Genomic DNA, 18,298 nt, shown 5'->3' with positions numbered 1-18,298 from the left:
TTTCCTATCACGCGGTATAAGTAGGTCACAACTACCATTCGTTAAAATTACATAGAATATCACCTTGTAGACGATTTAAAGTGTCCCATGTATCACTATTCTTACCAGACCTTACAGCATTTTAGCGTGACATGATAGCCACGTGTTGTATGCATGAAAGGTCATGGAGCTGAATATTACTTAGCAATACTTACAAGAAAATCACTGCCCATGTAGTTATACACCTTTGGCTGTAATAGTATCTCTTCCCCAAACACGATGTGATCCGGAACAGTGAGCAACACGAAGAAACTGAGAAAAGTTTGCACCTAAAAACAACCGTGTAGTTTACAGTTTACTTGTACTTCATAGAATACTTGGATGGTTGTAATAGTGGGGCGTGCGATAATTGCGCCTTTCTGTTACTGGACACATAAATCAACATGTTTCTTTCCCAGAGATGTGATAACGATGTGATACTATTAACCGTAATCCGTTTCTATACCAGGAATACCCAGTTACCCTATTTTAACTTACGTCGTTCATAACTTTCACATTCAGTATAGCTTATATCTCTAATATTCCCTACTTAACATATGCAGTGGAATAGATGACTCATTATGGATGCTCGCACTGAAACCAACACTCAGTTATCGGCTCTTTATCATTAAATATTCGGTGGGGGATTTTTTTTGTAGAGAGACAAGAGACTTTCAGCTACAGATACAAAACCATATATAGTTTTAATTAAAGCAATGAGCACTTGGCAGTCTGAAGTTTGTGTTTGTTGTTTAACGCCGCACTCAGCAATATTCCAGCTATGTGACGGCAGTCTGTAAATAATCGAGCGTGGACCAGGCAATCCAGCGATTGACATCATGAACATCGATCCACGCAACTGGGATCGATGACATGCATCAGCCAAGTCAGCGAGCTTGACCACTCGATCCCATTAGTCGCCTATTACGATAAGCATAGTCGCCTATTACGACAAGCATAGTCGCCTTTTACGGCAAGCAGTGGTTGCTGAAGACCTATTCTACCCAAGCATTTTCTGGGACAATCTACTTAAAAAAAAAAAATCCCAGGCCCCCACCAATCCGAATATCAAATGGTCCATCCCTTAAGACAGATCCCGGAAAATATCAACTACAACGAAAATCGTATGACTCAGACCTTAGCCATGATATTCACCCAAATACAAAGTTTCGTACTTAAATAACTGACAGTGATACATTAATTTTCACAATAATCTTAAGCTTGGCGTTTGATGTGGACCATGCATGCAAATAGCAAGTTTCATGCCTGTAGAAGTAACACAACCACCATGCTGGTCAACCGTCATAAACATGTCATATACCAAGTTAGGTGAAAAGGAGCATTAAATAGTTTGTATGGTGTGTAGCCGCAAAGCCTTCAGGGGAAATCTTGTTCTCCTGATTTGAGTGAGTGAGTTTGGTTTTACGCCTTTTAGCAATATTCCAGCAATATCACGGCGGACACCAGAAATGGGATTCAAAGATTGCTCAAATCTCGAGACACGGTGAATAAAAGAACAAATGAAAACATTTCATGGATGTTCTTACAATCAGTGTCGAAAAATCCATATACAAGGAGGGTAATATTGGATGTGATAATGTCTTTAAGTATTTACATGCCAGGTGTGATGTCGTTAAACGGGCAATACAACAACGCGTAACAGGGCTACGGGACTATTCAGCACTTGTAATTCATACATTAATGAGGCGTTTCATGAAATGGAATTATTTTCACATCTATTTTGTGGGTATCAATAGTGTGTTTTTTTACCTCAGCATATTCCGACGAGATGCTTAGTCCATACTTCAAGTTTAATCCAAAGGCACTAGCCACCCATGTCGTCAAAGTGTCCCCAAGGTTCACAGAGACGTTAGCTTTACCCGTCGGACTGCAAAGCATGGGTGGGTGTAGATCAAGATGAATTAAAGCAATTGGATTGTTTATTGGGACAACTGACACGTGGTCCATGTACAACTCATTTAATAAGCTAACTTACTTAGGCCTTGAATGTTGTAACCCTGTTTTAAATCCCTTTTAAGCAAGCGTCGTCGCTCTTTGAAATCGTCAAAGAAAGAGCATGTACCTCATAATTTGTAGACATGTTGACACACCAAAGGCTGGAGCTTGCCATAAAGGAAAAGGTCATCCCTCTTGTCATTCAGTCAAGTAGACAGTATTTACTCAAAATCTTTATCCATAAATCTAAATATGAAATATGAGGCGTTGTTATTGGATTTCTATTATATCTACATTTCGCTACTGTGGGTAATTCAGTAAAAGGGAAAGGTGTTATTGAACGATATCAGATCTTCGATATGCCTGAATCCTAAGTTCAGCTTCTTGGCCAAACTGCCTTGTTTTGATTTTTCCTATCTGAGCAGAAATTCATTCTCTTATGCCTAGAAATACAGATCAGCAAAGAGGGGAGTACTATTGGTGCCCATGGGGAATATCATATCCCAAAATTTTACATTGATGGCATCTGTGCGAAAGCCCAGCATTTTCACTATGTTTTCTGAGCCTTTGAATATAGGGATGTAACTATATCTATGGGTGACCACTATTAGTGACAAATGCCCCACGGATCAAAGAATGAAGTTTGCCGTGTGTGATAGTAGTGTACAAAGTTGAAGTATCAAATATTTTGACATTTGGTTCATTTCTGATTCAAACAAATCCGTTGAGTACTGTTCATGGTATAATTTACAGACGTTACGGCTTCAGAGTCAAATCAAACGTTGACTGTACTGATTCGTAGTTTTGGCAGATTCTATCTGATGAAATTTCCCCAATGCATCATGTGACTCGGGATGATAAGCACCAGATCTGGCCTGACTAATTCCAAATAGGCACAAATCTATGAATGCACACACTGCTTGAAATCTTCCAAGAATATCAGCTGCCCCAACCTATCAAATTCCTCACCACCTATCAGTCGCGTTTCACCGAGCAAACTGTACTTAAGGACAATAAACCCCTTTCCTTCACTGCCAAAAGTGTTGCCTATATACCTCAGGGACAAACGCATCAGCCTTCCAAGTAGCCTTTTTCACTTCATCATTATTCGAACTAACCTGAGCTTTGCCATTACCCAAGGTTCTATTGACCATATCCATTTTATTGCAACCCATTAAACATGGAAGAAACCTTTATTCTTTATTCTCACTCTTTGCTACTTTTCCTTGAAATTCTAATTCTTTCAGTTTTAGTGTTCTCATATATTTTTATTTTCTTTTATTTGATGTTGATTTGATCTTTGAACTTTGAACATCTTGAGGCCATTACTAAGCCATCTTATTGGCTCTAATGATGACATGTTCCAACATTCAGTGTGTTTTTTTCAGGCAATGACCTTGACACTTGACATGACATGTAAATATGCCAATATGATTTTCTGGGTTATGAAGAGATATACATGACATCCAAGAACCATGTGGTTAAAAACTTAAATTTCATATGCAACTCATTGAAAGTTGGTCAAAGTAACAAAAATGGATGTGAATTATCAGCCACACTGAAAACTGTATAAAACATCGTTTTTGTTTGATCATTGGTGGTAACACGTATGCCATGTTTCACCTCCAAAGGTGCAGTGGTTTCGGAGAAGACGTTTACAGACAACGGACGACAGACAAACAGGCCAGGACATTAGGTCACTTGCTTCTTTTGTATCATGTATCAGTATTTCTTTCGCGTCTAGTCGATGTGTGATGCTTTTACCAGTTATAGTGAGTGTGTGTGTTACGTGTTGTTTTACCCAATGGTGATCCTTTTCCAAAGAGGAAGCTCTGGAAAGTTTGCTCGCGTCCTTATCTTTTGCACATTGGTCAGCCCTGCATGCGCTTTAGGGATGCCTGTTTCAGTAGGGCGTGGAATATATGCGGTAGCACCAGGTGCGGAATGTGGTGCTACAGGACAGATGCATATTGTAATGTTAGTCATTCAAGTTCTTGCAGATGTGACATTTTGATTACCTATTTACAAGTATTTTGTGTTTATTGTTGTTATAAAGAAGAAACTATTTTGATCCATTATGTTAAATACCCAAGTGATGTCTTCTGATGTTTACCACGAGAGTACATTTATCAATTTGATTATCAAATCTTACCAATCATATCAAGGTTTATTTCGCAGACTTTTCCAGTATAGTGGGGAGGGCAATAACATTTGAACCCCGGAATCTCATCCACGCATGTTCCTCCATTCCGACATGGTTGTGATATGAAGCATTCGTTTATATCTATATAAAATAAATCACATTCAGCATTCAAAGTATTACAAAACGACTTAAACTGGGATATTTGTTCATACATATTGAGAAAGTCGAACTATGATTAAGTCCGTAACTGTAGATGATGTTTTACCATTCGTTTCTGTTTAAAATATCAACAAAGACGAGACACCTATAACAAATTGCTATCATCATTGGTATTCAGATAGTTTCTGCTTAATTACTGAGGACTAAAACCTAAGGCTTAAAATCTAGGGATCTGATCAAAATATGTCAAGACAAAATCATACTTTAGTTTCAGAAGTTCCCTTCAATTGCTAAGCGTCGAAGTATACAGAGCCTTTTTAGAGCATTTCAGAGCATGGTCAAAACAAGGTCCAAATTTATAAAATTTCACATGTATATTGATCCCAACTACTAAACTAAGTATTACGAAATTTTGTTTCATTTGAAATAAAAATGGTAGAGTAACGGTCATAATTAGTTTTTTCAACAGGGACGGTGACGGGCCAAATAGAAAATCAGATGCGAGAAATGATCAAAGAACAAAGGTCAAATCAAGGTAAAATATCATTTTTAAAAATGCGCATACCTGTTGAGCATAACTACTAAATACACCATTTTCATTTTCATATAATGGCTGTGTATTTGCCATAAATAGATTTTTTTCAATGTGATTGCCGTGGCGGCCATATCAAATGTGAACCTTTCAAACAGATTCAGGTGGCTTAAATGTGTTTTCGCTTTCTTGGTCCAGTGGTTTCTGAGGAGATATAGTGCAAGGAACTGCATTTGGAGAGAACTGCAAAGTGCAGCGGTAAAGAAAAGGTCAAAATATATAATATCGCGAAACACATTTGCTTAACATATAAACATTACTTTCCCCTTGTCACAGATGTAAACAGTTATAGTTAACAATTATTACATACGGAAATATTTGCATTTACAATAATAAGGTCAGACATATTGCATTTACAATAAGGTCAGAAACTGCGCTCCCCCCATTTCTTGCATTTCTTCTTTTAAAAGCATGAAATATTTTGAAAGGTGGAACTTTTCAGTGGTATCCAATGATTAATCAAAATGTTACATCAAAATCCGAAAAAGTAGAAAGATACCACTGTGTGTTCACGAAGAAATAGTGTTCGGGTTATGGGTTATGTCCCGAAAACGGAACTTGATAAATAGATGGACCTCGTTTCTGGCCTGTTGGAAGAGTGTTTAAAGAACCCCATTTATCAGTTATAACACATGCAATTCACTACGCTTGGGCTCATCAAATGCCGTGAGTCGAAGTATCTCCGCAGTGAAATCGTGTTTGGATTTCTGATTGTGTTTATGATGAGATGACTTGAGTTGATTTGGATCCTATTTCTGTATTCATAGCTTGATATTTTACATCAGCTTGTCATAAGAGGCGACTAACGGGATCGGGTGGTCAGGCTCGCTGACGTGATTGATGCATGTATAATTGCGCAGATCAATGCTCATGATGCCAATCACTGGATTATCAGGTTCAGACTCGATTTTTTACAGACCGCCGTCATAAAGCTGGAATATTGCCGAGTGCAGCGTTAAACAAAAAAACAAAAAAAACAAAAAACACAACAAAAAACCCACTTGTTTGTGTCACAGGAGAAACTTGTGTAAACGAAAATCATAATGTAAAGTAGCTCTTACCTAATGAGTCACGATATGGCTGCAATATTGCCGATGTGACGTTAAATATTAACTCACTCACTCACTTACCTAATGATGTTTACGTGATACTTTGTCTATATATTTACCTGTTTTGAGTGTCCAAACAGACATTCCAGTATTCTGAAATCATACAATACGTTAACACACAGTAGAGTACGTCAGTTGTTGTGGTACAGTAGCGTTTGGACATCAAATCAAACGGACAAAAGCAACCAATAGATCAAACGGTTTGAACAAGTAAAATAATAGATGTATACAGTAATCAAGACACATTTCAATATTGTTGTTGGCTTGAAAGGGAAAGTATTATAATCACCGTAAGAAGGTCTTCGCTGTTATCCTCATCAACGGCATGAACGGCTTTTGACAATAACAGGTGTTTATACTAAAAAGAAGGTTTAAGAAACATATCAATATCAATCAGTAGATATTTACACATTGTAAGTGTCTAATTTCGCGATTCTGAATCTTATACAGATTATACATATATGGCAAGGTATTTCCATTTACATCCATGTGGCTTTAATTTAACTGCATACATATACATATTGAATGGACCTACCCTGGGTTCAGTGATTTCATTTTCATTGCCTAATATGAGGACACTTTTATCAACAACCGTGAGGCAGATTGTGGATCCCGGAGTTCCTGATACACTGAGAGTGGTATTATCGCCGGGACGAACATACGGTTGTTTGAAACTGATGTGCACCTAGAACATAATGTCATAGTGAAGATATAAACCATTCATAACTTTATTCATTTACTCAACATTTTCTCAAAATAGCGACAAAGCACAGTTGCTCCCTGCGCTTTTGCTTTGGTGTGATACTCGAGTAATATATTTTGTATAATTTCAAATTATACATAAAGCTAGCAAACACACTTTGAATTAGGACATAACTTTCCCGTGGAGAATTTGATCTCTTGTCACAGGTAACACCCTTGTTACCTTTTCCATAGACATTCTCATATTTATATATACAAAGATTATATATTGTGATATATAAATAGGTTATTAACGCAGATAGGAAAGCGTTCGTTGATGCTTCAAATGATAATAATACAAAAATACTTTATAAGCAAACAAAAGATAGGACGCGAATCTTGCAAGTTTTAGTTCTAAAACCCCACATCTCTATAATTAAGTCACGCCGACATATGCATAAAGTGCAATATAGAAAAGTCTAATATTTTAATCTCTCTCTCTCTTGAGTATAAAATCTATCAACCCTGTTCTTAGTCGTTTTCGAAAGTGTGGCCTGTTATCAAACAATCTTTGAAAAGTGTAGTACTACACTACATATCACTATCGACAATGATCTACCGTGATGATGCCCCCGTCGTACTAGCTGTTTGGGGATTATTGTAATTTGCAATCTCTGATAGACGAATCGTTTTCCCAAATTCATGGTGGAATATACATCAATATACGAATAAACTCCGTACCTGAATGTACTTAACGTTCAAGACGTTCGTTATCACAATTAAACCCTTTTATCGTACGTGAACCCCATATAACGTCTCATGGAATGTCTGGGTAAGAATAATTTGAACTTACCATAGATAATGTACAAAGTTCATTAGTCAGAATTTCGTCGAGTTGTCTCAGAAGAACGAATATTGAGGGACGAAGAGGGACAACGCACATAGTCGCACTTGGATTTATAATAAGCCCAGATGAGCAAAACTAAAAGACGTTTCTGGAGAAGGCTGGTTATATTGTTATTTGAGGATTCACATGCGTACCCGATTATGGTCAGAGCTATCTATGTTCACCCGAACTTCGTCTGCAACCGCTCCGCCGTCTGGTAAGAAGTAATACACAATAATGTACGCATCTGGATACATTTCTTGCGTTATGTGGAACTGCGTAGTTACTGAAGACTTGTTCTGGGTAGCTATAACGCCGTCGTCAAAGACGTCTTGACGCACGACTATCTGGAAAACACATGACTAAACTCGTGCTTTCATTGACCAATGTTTCTAGAGAGGATTCAACATCCAAAACTCCGATTGTCTTAAATCCAATCGAATTTTGGAAACTGTCCATGTCTATTTTCTATTTTCTGCTGTAAGGATCAAGTGACATTTATAATAAATATCTTGTTATTTAGTATGATGTTTATTTATATATATATATATATATATATATATATATATATATATATATATATATATATATATATATATACACTGCATTTGCTGCCTGGCCATTATAGTGCTGTTATGAAAACTATTCATAAATTAAACCCCGCACTTTAAAAACAAGCATAAATCAACCATCAGTAGACATCTGGCACTTATGACATACTATCCTGAACACATCCAAACTTATGACATATTAACCTGCCAAAGAACAAATATAACAAATACACAAAATACACTTGTGACTTTATCATACATACGTTAAAACTTAGGTTTTCAATGCAATTTCTTCGACATAAATATGATATTACTTTTATTTTTTATTCGAAACAGTTTATCAGTTGTGAGACGGTTCACTGATGTTCGTTGAGTTTTATGTATCTTAAATGCATTGACAAGTGTTCGGTTATATCAAGCTCCTACCCCGTACACAGAAAGGAGCAGATATGCAAATCCATTTTTCAAGTGTATTTTTTGTTTGGCCCGGCAGTTTATAAAGGACACAATGAGGACGCCACATGACAGTATTAAAAAACGTCCTCAAGCATGAATTGGATTTAAACATGAGTGAAACTATACATGTATGTAGCTAATTGAAAAAAACCGATGGCGGTAACAACAAATAATGTACTCATATAAATATATTTGATTTCTTAATATAATATCTAAAGATGTTTCATTACACAAAGAGTACCGGGATGAAACTACAATTCTTTTCCAAAACTGATACGTTACCCTGTAGTTCAGATCCGGAAGTACTTGGTTTGAAAGTATTGTAACATTGAGCCAGTCATCTACCTGTACAAAGAAATGTTGACTCAAAAACGTGTGAATCATTTTAATATATGCATGGGTAACTAATAAGTGGTTGAAGTTATAATCATACAGGTATCTCATTTGACAAAACTTGTGTCCCATTTATATGGGAACTGTCTTAAAGTTCAAATTTTGGACTTCTTACATGAGTAAGAAGATCGATGTCCGTTGTCAAATACGATCTTTGTTACCACATATTTGGGTCAAAATTTTGTCCGTTGGGCTGAACCTTCCACATATACGGAAGCGCATAATAAGGTTAATTGCTCTTATATTCAGTTTTATGTCATTAAACTACTATACTTTAACTTCTTGTGATGAAGGCAGTAGTTCCAAGAAGTGACCCTCTGACCCTGAAAATGAGTTGATATCCATATCCTTGCTGACTCCCTGATATTCGACCTGTTGATAAGAATCTGTGTTAAACCATGGCTGCATTTTGTTGTATTTTCATTAACACATTGTATCGTTAGCTGTGTGATTTACATTATATGTTTCATTCCCTGTGGGGATTCCTCCGGCGTACCTTAGTAGTGACTTGGTTGATTGTGTGTTTTCGAACCCAGATTGTGTTTGACTTTATTATTTCATTCACTGGTACATCCTGTCAAGATTTATTGCAGGCCACCGTCATATAACTGGAATACTGCCGGGTGTTGCGTTAAACAACAAATAGGACAAAAAACTAATGATTTACCTTCACATTCAGACTCAAAGCATCGCTAGGCACTACGATCTTAACTGTATTGAAACCATGCAGTACTGGAATAAACGTGTAGCTGGAGGTGTGTCCGTTGATAGTAGTTGTAAGGGTTCCTTTTAACAGGGGAGTTGGGAGTTGGTCTCCATTCACTTGTCGTATCAGTATCTTCAACCGAAAAAACACGGCAGTCAGAGGCAGCAAATAATTAAGGCGCTGGTAAAATGTCAAATGCTGTAATGGCATATTGCTATCAGACGTGTGATTAGAGTAACCGGCCTGGTTGTTTTAAGCAAATATAGCAAGCATAGTTTTGTGATATGGCTGTGGCTAAGTAAGAGTGACACGATCACGATTCGAGGTCTTTTTGGACCTAACTGACGTCTTATCGACTTGCCAAGCCACCGGGAACCATATTTTACCAAACAAGGCATTTTGAACGAACTAAAAACTACATTATTCCTTTCAAACCTATATTTCCACTTTTTTCATGTTATACTGTACCATGTTTATATACCTGTGTATCAAAACGCATCCCTGCTCGGAAAAACTTTGACACTGGTGTGATTTTTATTTCTATAGGGCTGTCGTAGAGAACTACAGCTTTGGAGCCGTTCATGCTGATACCCTGATCCGCTACATATGCGTCTACATAGAGGGAATCAGAAGAGAGCGGGGCATTGAGAGCTTCAATCATTTTCCTTATTTCCGACATTGGTATGTCAAACGTTGCAGAGCCTTTTATCTGAAACAAAATTGATTTGTTTATGATAATCTGAGAAAACCTACTTCTGGACCTATATCAGAATTCTTTACAAATGTCATTACAATGTGTTAAAAATAAACCATGTGTTCACGTGGAATAAAGAACCGTGTTTCAAATTAAACATGCTATTCGCGATTGACAAAACTAAAGTATGAAATGTATGAATTGGTCAGTAATTCACCTGTTTTGGTAGTGGTGAGTAGGCAGGAAACTGGATTCCATAATATTGCGGCTGATCCCATGATTTCAGAGAGCCAATGATCGAGACGTTACCCTGGACGTCTTTTCCAAAAAAATACCTTGCGAAAAATTCCGAAGATGAATTGAACAGTCAGGAATGTTGTCGATATAACGTATTGGAAGACTTGAAAATGTTCCTTAAACAGGGAATTACAAATGCATATCATCACAGACTTTTAGTTAGTGTAGGATATAAAGAACGACATTTCGAGAAATGAATTTGTTTGATGTTTACAGCGTTGCTCATCATACTACAATGGTTTAGACGAATGTCTTGTTCGATCACTTTTTATTTCAAAACAAAGGACTTCAAGTTTGTACAAAGAAAAAGGCGACAATTCATTGAGACACATGTTTTGGATGGTCCTCTGCCTTTAACAAAAAACAGATCAGTACTTACGCAATGTACGTTGTGTTTTAGACATCTAAAATGTATATGCATTCAGATTAGAGCATGTTCCTATATATTAGGCTGGTTTGTGTTTTATCTTAGATTTGATAAATTGTTAAACATGAACTGTACCTGGCCGTTACTTTCACATGTACAAAATCATCAGTCAAGGCAACAAATTTGTTTTGTTGTGGAAATTCAACTTTTACTTCATAGGTTGGTAAATCTGTAAAAATGACAAAATCCGTACAATGCTAATAAAAAAAAGCGACAAAACCCTTTCCATATTCAGAAATAATCTCGAATGAACAATTCCAACAATTCAATATCATCAGCATGTGTTTATGAATCATTATCATATAGTGATGATATTAGGTGTTCGCGAAAAGCTGAGCGTATCCTGACCTATCGCAGGCACCCGTCATAAGCACATGCAAAAGCAAGTCAAGGGTTCAGCAAAGATTTCTTATAATTATGGAAAGGGTTTTGTCGCTTCCCTCTGAACAATGTTTTCATGTTATTACAAATGTATAGTAGACTTGAGAATAAACATGATCCTGTTGTTATACAACATTGAACAACGAGCAGCTGTTCAGCTTTTCTGAAATGTCTGGGGTGAATATTTGTGTGAAATTTACGTATTTCATTTCTGTTACAGTTTTCTAGTTTAAAAAGTAATGAGAACTGTTATGTTTTGATGGACAGAATCATGTCATGATGTCCATTGATGATGTTCAGAAATAGATATGTCTCACCAGATAAAGCATGTATGTACCACACAAGATACTCATATAAAAATTCTCATCCATGATCCATGATAGCACGGTTCTTTGTTAACGTTTTGTGTCAATGTTTTGCCAATACATAATAAACACATAATGAATACCCAAACCAAATAAGTAATGTTACCGAATCGTAAAAAGCATGTGTAACACCGAACAAAGGTACAAATACTCACAATAATCCATGATTTTCAGATTTACCGTCGTCGAATTTACCTTTAAATTAAGTCCATTTGTAATTATGAAATAAAGGGCTCGTACATGCAAAATAGCTAACACTAAGTCTCTGAAAAAGTATAATTTTGATAGAAACAAACATCTTGAAAAGGAGCCCGAGTGACATGGGGAGATTCAAAACGGAGAGAAATCTAGATTTGCTTCATTTAGGGATTTTTGCATTTCATTATGGGTGGGCGGAAGGGAAAATATTATGGTTCAGGGACTATGAGACAGACTAGCAAAATAGCTTCCTTTTTTTGTAAACACAGACAAGAAAAATGAATGAAAGGCTGATTGAAGACCAACCTGCTGCAACAATACCTTGCCACAACATGCAGGTTCAACCACATAAATCCTGGCAATTATCATAGTCACTGTTGACATATTATAAGTCGTATCACTTACTCTGGATAGGAAGTGTAATGAATTGAAAATATTGAGACCTCACCCCGTCGCTTGCAGTGATTGACCAAGTTCCAAATGGCACATCATCTCCAAGATCAAAACTATGACTCAGTACCCCGTCAGTCATCAACAGATTGTTCCACAGTTCAATTTTCTGTCCCTTAGAGTCCTGGAAATGGGTTAATGTCTGGGTTAATGTCTGGGTTAATCAAATCTGCATGATTGTACTTAAACTACGTTGTCTGATACATGTGATTTTTGCAAAAGAAACTTGCATAATGAAACTATTTCATAAAGCGGAACATAAAGACCGTGAAATGTTTCTTCCAAAACATTTATAGTATTGTTGTCAGTTGTCATCAAACGCTGGATACGCTTTACCAAGGTTTTGATCAAGTATACTGTTTTACTGCTATGATTAATTGGTGATAGTCCAACATCAGAACTTCCGGATCCATAATTGATATTACCTTCACAGTAACTGTTAATGGTGCAGAGTGGGGGATTAGATGTTGGTTTAATCCTATAACTCGAAATCGAACTGTAACAGATTGGTAAAAGTCTGTATATTGAACGTATTCTATAAATCGGGTTGATGTGAAATTAATGTTCTACGGCGATTAGAGAACAACGTTAAGTACTGTGACCAAACATCTCAACCTTGAGGGTTATAGTTAATAGATAAATGAACATGTTTGTCTGAATTAGCTTTATGAGTATACACGAAATACACGAACACATCAATTACGACAAAAGATCATTGCATGTAGGGTCACTACTTGTACGTACCTGTTTGTCCTCCCCTGTATATGAATTTATCTGTTTGTATTAGGTAATAATAACCATCATCCCTGTATGCAAGAATTGAAACTGAAGATTCCATGTTGATTCTTTGAGTTGTAGGTTTGCAGTTGAAGATGTACATCGTATCTTGGGTTATGGTTGGTGGGATCTGTTTGGCAAGATGCTATATTACACATGTGGCTCAGAAAAGAAATTGATTCAACACCCACTACAAAAAAGTCAGACTACACAGTTTGGTGCCAACTACATGTATATAAACCCAAATAATAGGTCAGTAGAACCTATTTGCTGTGTTAACACTGTTTAGGATTTCTGGCCTATGAAATAGCATAATTCAGTATGATATCAGACTGTTCTCTCAAACGCCTCAACCAATAACAGATAACCTAAAACGTGTTCCTACATATTTCTCTGAGGGCACTACATTTATCATATCTTTAAAAATTCAACTACGAGTTGCAGTTTGTTAACCCAATAACGCTGGTGATGTTTTCGAAAGCTCACGTGGATTATCAGATATGTTTAAATACAAGGCAGAAGTTACACAAGAAATAAGTTACCATGTGGTAAAATGAGAGCATACAATTACTATACATTGGTGATAAATGATATGTTAATTGTGTTACTTCCCACAGTCAAAGGCCCTATGTACGATATAATACATGTACAAAAACGAAACGTTGTATTATGCAAGAACTTTTAACAATTCATTTTGTATTTCCCCGTGATGTGATGGCTAGTTATGCCAGACGTACACAATAATCTAAACTAATACCCCAGGGACATGAAGACATTCAAATAGGATCTTTCGTATTTTTTGCGATCTGCCATGGAAACCTAAATGGATAGATCACCACCTTTTTCATTTTAATCTTCTTTCGATGGAAAATAATATTCAATACCTTCAACACCAGCTTCGATACTGTTCCTAAAATAAAACGAACCTATATATATATATATATATGAATGTATGTTTTACGACTAAGACAGTGAGTTTGGTTAAAAGCAGCTTTGAATATTATTTCATTTATATCACAACATCTCAGACATGCGGCAGGTTGATAGTGCTGCCAAACCTGGAAATAGTAGCACAGCGATTCTTGGATTCTTTTCGACCAAGACCAGATGTGTGAATCAATGTTTGTAATGACCTAAACTAACTGTAGCAGCTAAAAACATTTTGTTTTCAGGTTAAACAAGTTGACTATCGACTCTACCGTGCGAATGGGACATGGTAGTAAACATTTTAAATACATGAAGACTTCTAATTTAATGTGGATGTGAGCTACACAAAGTCGTCTCGGTGTTTTTAGACAAGACCTTATACTATCTTTTTTACCTGGATAAACGTCAATTTCTTTTGATGAAACAAGTGCCCCTGTTGACGTTTTAATTTGTCCAACTAAAGGAATTGTCCATGGATTGTCTTTGCTGTGGATTTCAACACAGAAGTTCGTCCCTGGCTCAATGTATTTGGGAACGAGAAGGATCACGTTTCTGTGTAATGATTAAGAATAATACTTTAACATACACAACGAGTTCAAACCTATACATATATATAAGGTCTGAACACTAGGTCCACATATTTCACCATTTATAGAAAGTTATATGACGTTGCTTACAGTCAGGAAACCTTTTGGTGGTTCAACTCAAAGCTAAGTGAAATTTCATAACAAAGAAATCAAAATGGTTGCTGCAAATTAATATATATTCTATCAAGAATCACTGTTAATGTTACATGTAAAGTAATGTTCCCAGTTATTCGGGGGAGCGATGAGCGAGTCTTGTGCTGTCGTAGCAACTGTCATAAGGTTGGGACAAATTCATTATGTGGTCGGCCATATTGAATAATTGTATATATTTTTCATCACCATTTCGCCTTATACGCCCAATTGAATCGAATTCGGCAGATAACTGAGACTCTGGCATTGTCATTATATACATGTACAGTGTATATATTCAAGGGGTCTTTGTACGCACTAGGAAGTGACAATAACGAGTCGATAGCTTGCGGTAAATACAAGTTTTCATTACACAGGAATATAGCGATCCCTGTGAAGATCCGGGTTAGAATTGGTCGTCAGCAACCCACACTAACGGGTCTGATTAGATTGTCATCGTATGCCATATTCGTAGATAGATACTCATGATACTCGATTATTTAAAGACTGTCGTCATTTATATTTATATACATATTTTTTTCTGGGACTATTTTGTTTTCGAAAAACTTCAAAATAATATAAGACGTATCTTATCTACAGCGGGATTACATCAAAATTCAAAACAATTAGGTTTATCTCCTAACTGGCCTGCTATTCACACTGCTATAGGTTATCTGGGAGCCTCAAATCTACCGTGAATCTCTCTCTAATAGGTCTTCAGGAAATCCATGCTTGTCGTAAAAAGCGACTATGCTTATCGTATGAGGCGCCGAACGGGATCAGGTGGTCAGGCTCGCTGACTTGGCTGATGCATGTCATCGTATTCCAATTACGTGGATCAGTGCTCGTGATATCAATCACTGGATTGTCTGGTCCATACTCGATTATTTACAGACCGCCGTCATATAGCTGTGACGTTAAACAACAAATCAACAAACCCTGGATCTCTGCTACACAATGCTAAGAACGAATTCTGTCTGAAACTAATAGGTATTAACTATCTTTAAATCTGTACGTGATCTATCATAATACATCAAAATCTGTACAAAAGTCAACAGGCATGAATGATGAATTGCATTGCCATGTAAGATTAGAGATAAATCGTAAGTATGGGTTATATATATATATAAGCATATATCTGGTTACTGTCCAACCATCTACTCAAGAAGGATGAGACTAATCTCAGGATAAATACACGTGGGACGACAACCTCGTGTCTTTCTGATACTTAGGAGATAAACATACCAGGTTTTACAGTAGAGCTATGGTAGTTGTAAATAAGAATCATTGAATTTGGAACGGAACGCGCCAACTTTAGAACCGCGTGACATACAACATAAGCCGTCTTAGTTGGATACAGAGAAGGTCATATTCCTTCAAGCTCCCAGTTGTGCCTTAAACTAAATATACATGCTCTCGGTCGATTTAGATCGTGTTTTCTTTCCTAAATATATTGTCACGCATGAATAATGTAGGAACCGTAATTCAGCATTTTGTCACCTTCAACTGTACACACATGCAACATTATTTTAAGATGCGTACCGACAACGGTTATGAAAGAAGAATTTTCCTATGAATATTAGCTTCCATGTAATGAGGCCGCCAAATCCATTGTTATTGTGATTTATAACCTCTGATTGACCAAGCAGAATCGAGTATTTTCCATAGTTCGGGTAGAGTTATGATTTAAGCTCGATTCACTGTTGTTCTAGTTGAAAGCTGTTACTCACTGATATCGCGCTGAACATGATGGGGACAGGAGCGCAAGAAGTACCAACACTAAATGCATCTCCCTGAAACAGAAGAGTTGTGGAGGTGTAAAAACTGGCAAAATGTTAATTAGATTGACTGTTCACTTAACGACGTCAGTAACCGAGCCTTTCTTTTAACTTCCCACTTACATTCTTGTTTTTTAAAACAAATGCTTGGTATTTTAATATTATATTTGCAACCTATGATTCCTTTGGAAGTAAACCCTCCTACCTTTGCGTCTGTTTCACCTCAGTAATCTTATTCCAGATACATTAGGTATTATCTGATAATAGTTACTGCGCAGTTTAAACACATGATCTATTCACATAAACATCTGCACTGTACATGTTTTATCTCATAGTCGACATTATGTGCATGTAGATTGTGTTTTCTGTAAAATATGTTTATTTCAGAGATTAGATGTTAGTCTAGCATCATGTCTGTGGTGCGTTCACTGCATCAGTGTTGACATTAACATGAAATTTACACACCACGTTTAGCAATATCCAGCCATATTGTGATATTTGTTTCACACATGCAAGGCAGACCATGAAATCCTGACTTTAATTTGGATGTGGCTTGCTGGTGTGAGGTAACCACTGGTCTATAACCCATAATCTCCCGTAGAAAAAGAGCCAAACGTATACACGTTGTTTTGTGTAAAAGGATATTGTAGGCTTGACATGCGCATGTAACCCATTCACCAGTGCAGAAAAAACACTTCCGAGAAGACGTAGAAACTGATATGTTTAGCAAGCCGCTAGATTAACATAAACAATCTGAATGTATAAACACTTAATTGTGTTTTGATATATATCGAAAGGAACATGGAGAGTCTGTCTGAATTAATATAGACTTGCATGGGATATTTTAGATAGTTGTACTTCATGGTTAGACTAAAGCTTAGTCTAGTAAATATATTATTTTGATAAAAACGAGCAACTGTACTTAAATCAAAAAGGAGCCCCAGTGAGATGGAAATGTCAGCCTGAACCTGTTGAAAATCTAGGCTTGATTCATTGGGGGCTATGTAGCATTACAGTGAGGGCTGGGCGGAAGAGAAAATAATGTGGTTCAGGGACTGTGAAACAAACTACTTCACGGTCTGTAGCGCCGTCGTGATCTTAAGAGCTTGGCAATTTGTGCAATCTGAGATTGCGACTCGACACCTGTTGGCACACATCAGATACCAGTCACTATTGTCACTACTTCTCTCTCCCAACGAAAAATAAAACGAAAAATGTCAGAAGTGTATATTTTTAAACCTGACAATTTACTATTTAGATACATGATTGAACTTTAAAGTAATTAAATGCATCTCGTGTTCAAGAATGTATTATTGGTATCTATGATGCTGGTGCAGTTTTTGTTGCCATTGTGTAGCTTTTGTGGAGTTATTTTTGAATATCAAATACATATATTGAAATATGGAATTGTAAAAGAGCTCATCATTGAAGTGTGTCAGATATGAATTTCCATGTATATAGGTTGTTGTCATTTCAGGTTGTGAGAATTGTGATTGTTTATAGTTTTACCTCTAATAGTATCATCTTTAAATGTTAGCCTATAGTTATGTTTAGATCTTTGTCACCTCTCTCACGGGTATAAGGGGTGACAGGTTGTGTTGTGTCATTGCCTGTCTTAGGTTCTTTGTCTTTCACTGC

At 36.7% G+C, this 18,298-nt stretch overlaps 1 protein-coding gene across 4 annotated transcripts; it reads right to left on the bottom strand.

The window, feature by feature from the left end:
* Window positions 1-55: 55 nt before the first annotated feature.
* On the bottom strand, window positions 56-16,927 carry LOC124149216 (CD109 antigen-like). Of its 4 annotated transcripts, XM_048391830.1 has the most exons (22): window positions 16,866-16,927; window positions 16,613-16,675; window positions 14,561-14,718; window positions 14,124-14,149; window positions 13,207-13,369; window positions 12,888-12,958; window positions 12,461-12,586; window positions 11,970-12,009; window positions 11,144-11,237; window positions 10,562-10,679; window positions 10,132-10,359; window positions 9,612-9,782; window positions 9,218-9,316; window positions 8,834-8,896; window positions 7,700-7,891; window positions 6,513-6,662; window positions 6,267-6,335; window positions 6,037-6,070; window positions 4,127-4,258; window positions 3,776-3,926; window positions 1,789-1,906; window positions 57-308 (listed from the first exon to the last, which is right to left on the bottom strand). In XM_048391830.1, exons 2-22 carry the CDS (start codon window positions 16,669-16,671, stop codon window positions 177-179), a joined length of 2,394 nt encoding a protein of 797 aa, XP_048247787.1. In that variant the 5' UTR covers window positions 16,672-16,675; window positions 16,866-16,927; the 3' UTR covers window positions 57-176. The 4 variants fall into 4 exon arrangements, 3 of the variants coding, with proteins under 3 accessions (XP_048247790.1, XP_048247787.1, XP_048247792.1); XR_007219827.1 differs by lacking the exon at window positions 3,776-3,926 and having other exon boundaries at window positions 198-308; XM_048391833.1 differs by lacking the exons at window positions 14,124-14,149; window positions 14,561-14,718 and having other exon boundaries at window positions 56-308; window positions 16,866-16,900.
* Window positions 16,928-18,298: the final 1,371 nt, after the last annotated feature.

This window comes from Haliotis rufescens, unplaced genomic scaffold (assembly GCF_023055435.1).
Source record: "Haliotis rufescens isolate VD_foot unplaced genomic scaffold, xgHalRufe1.0.p SCAF_1, whole genome shotgun sequence".
Lineage (NCBI taxonomy): Eukaryota > Metazoa > Mollusca > Gastropoda > Lepetellida > Haliotidae > Haliotis > Haliotis rufescens.
The sequence above is the reverse complement of the archived record's forward strand: the minus strand, read 5'-3'. Positions and strand labels throughout refer to the sequence as shown.

Coding starts and splice junctions, on each gene's coding strand:
- LOC124149216 (XM_048391830.1), bottom strand. CDS start 16,671: ATGCATTTAGTGTTGGTACTTCTTGCGCTCCTGTCCCCATCATGTTCA. Junction 12,959..13,206: donor ATACAGGGGAGGACAAACAG/GTACGTACAAGT, acceptor AATCTGTTACAG/TTCGATTTCGAGTTATAGGA. Junction 1,907..3,775: donor TGGAAAAGGATCACCATTGG/GTAAAACAACAC, acceptor CATGCTTTGCAG/TCCGACGGGTAAAGCTAACG.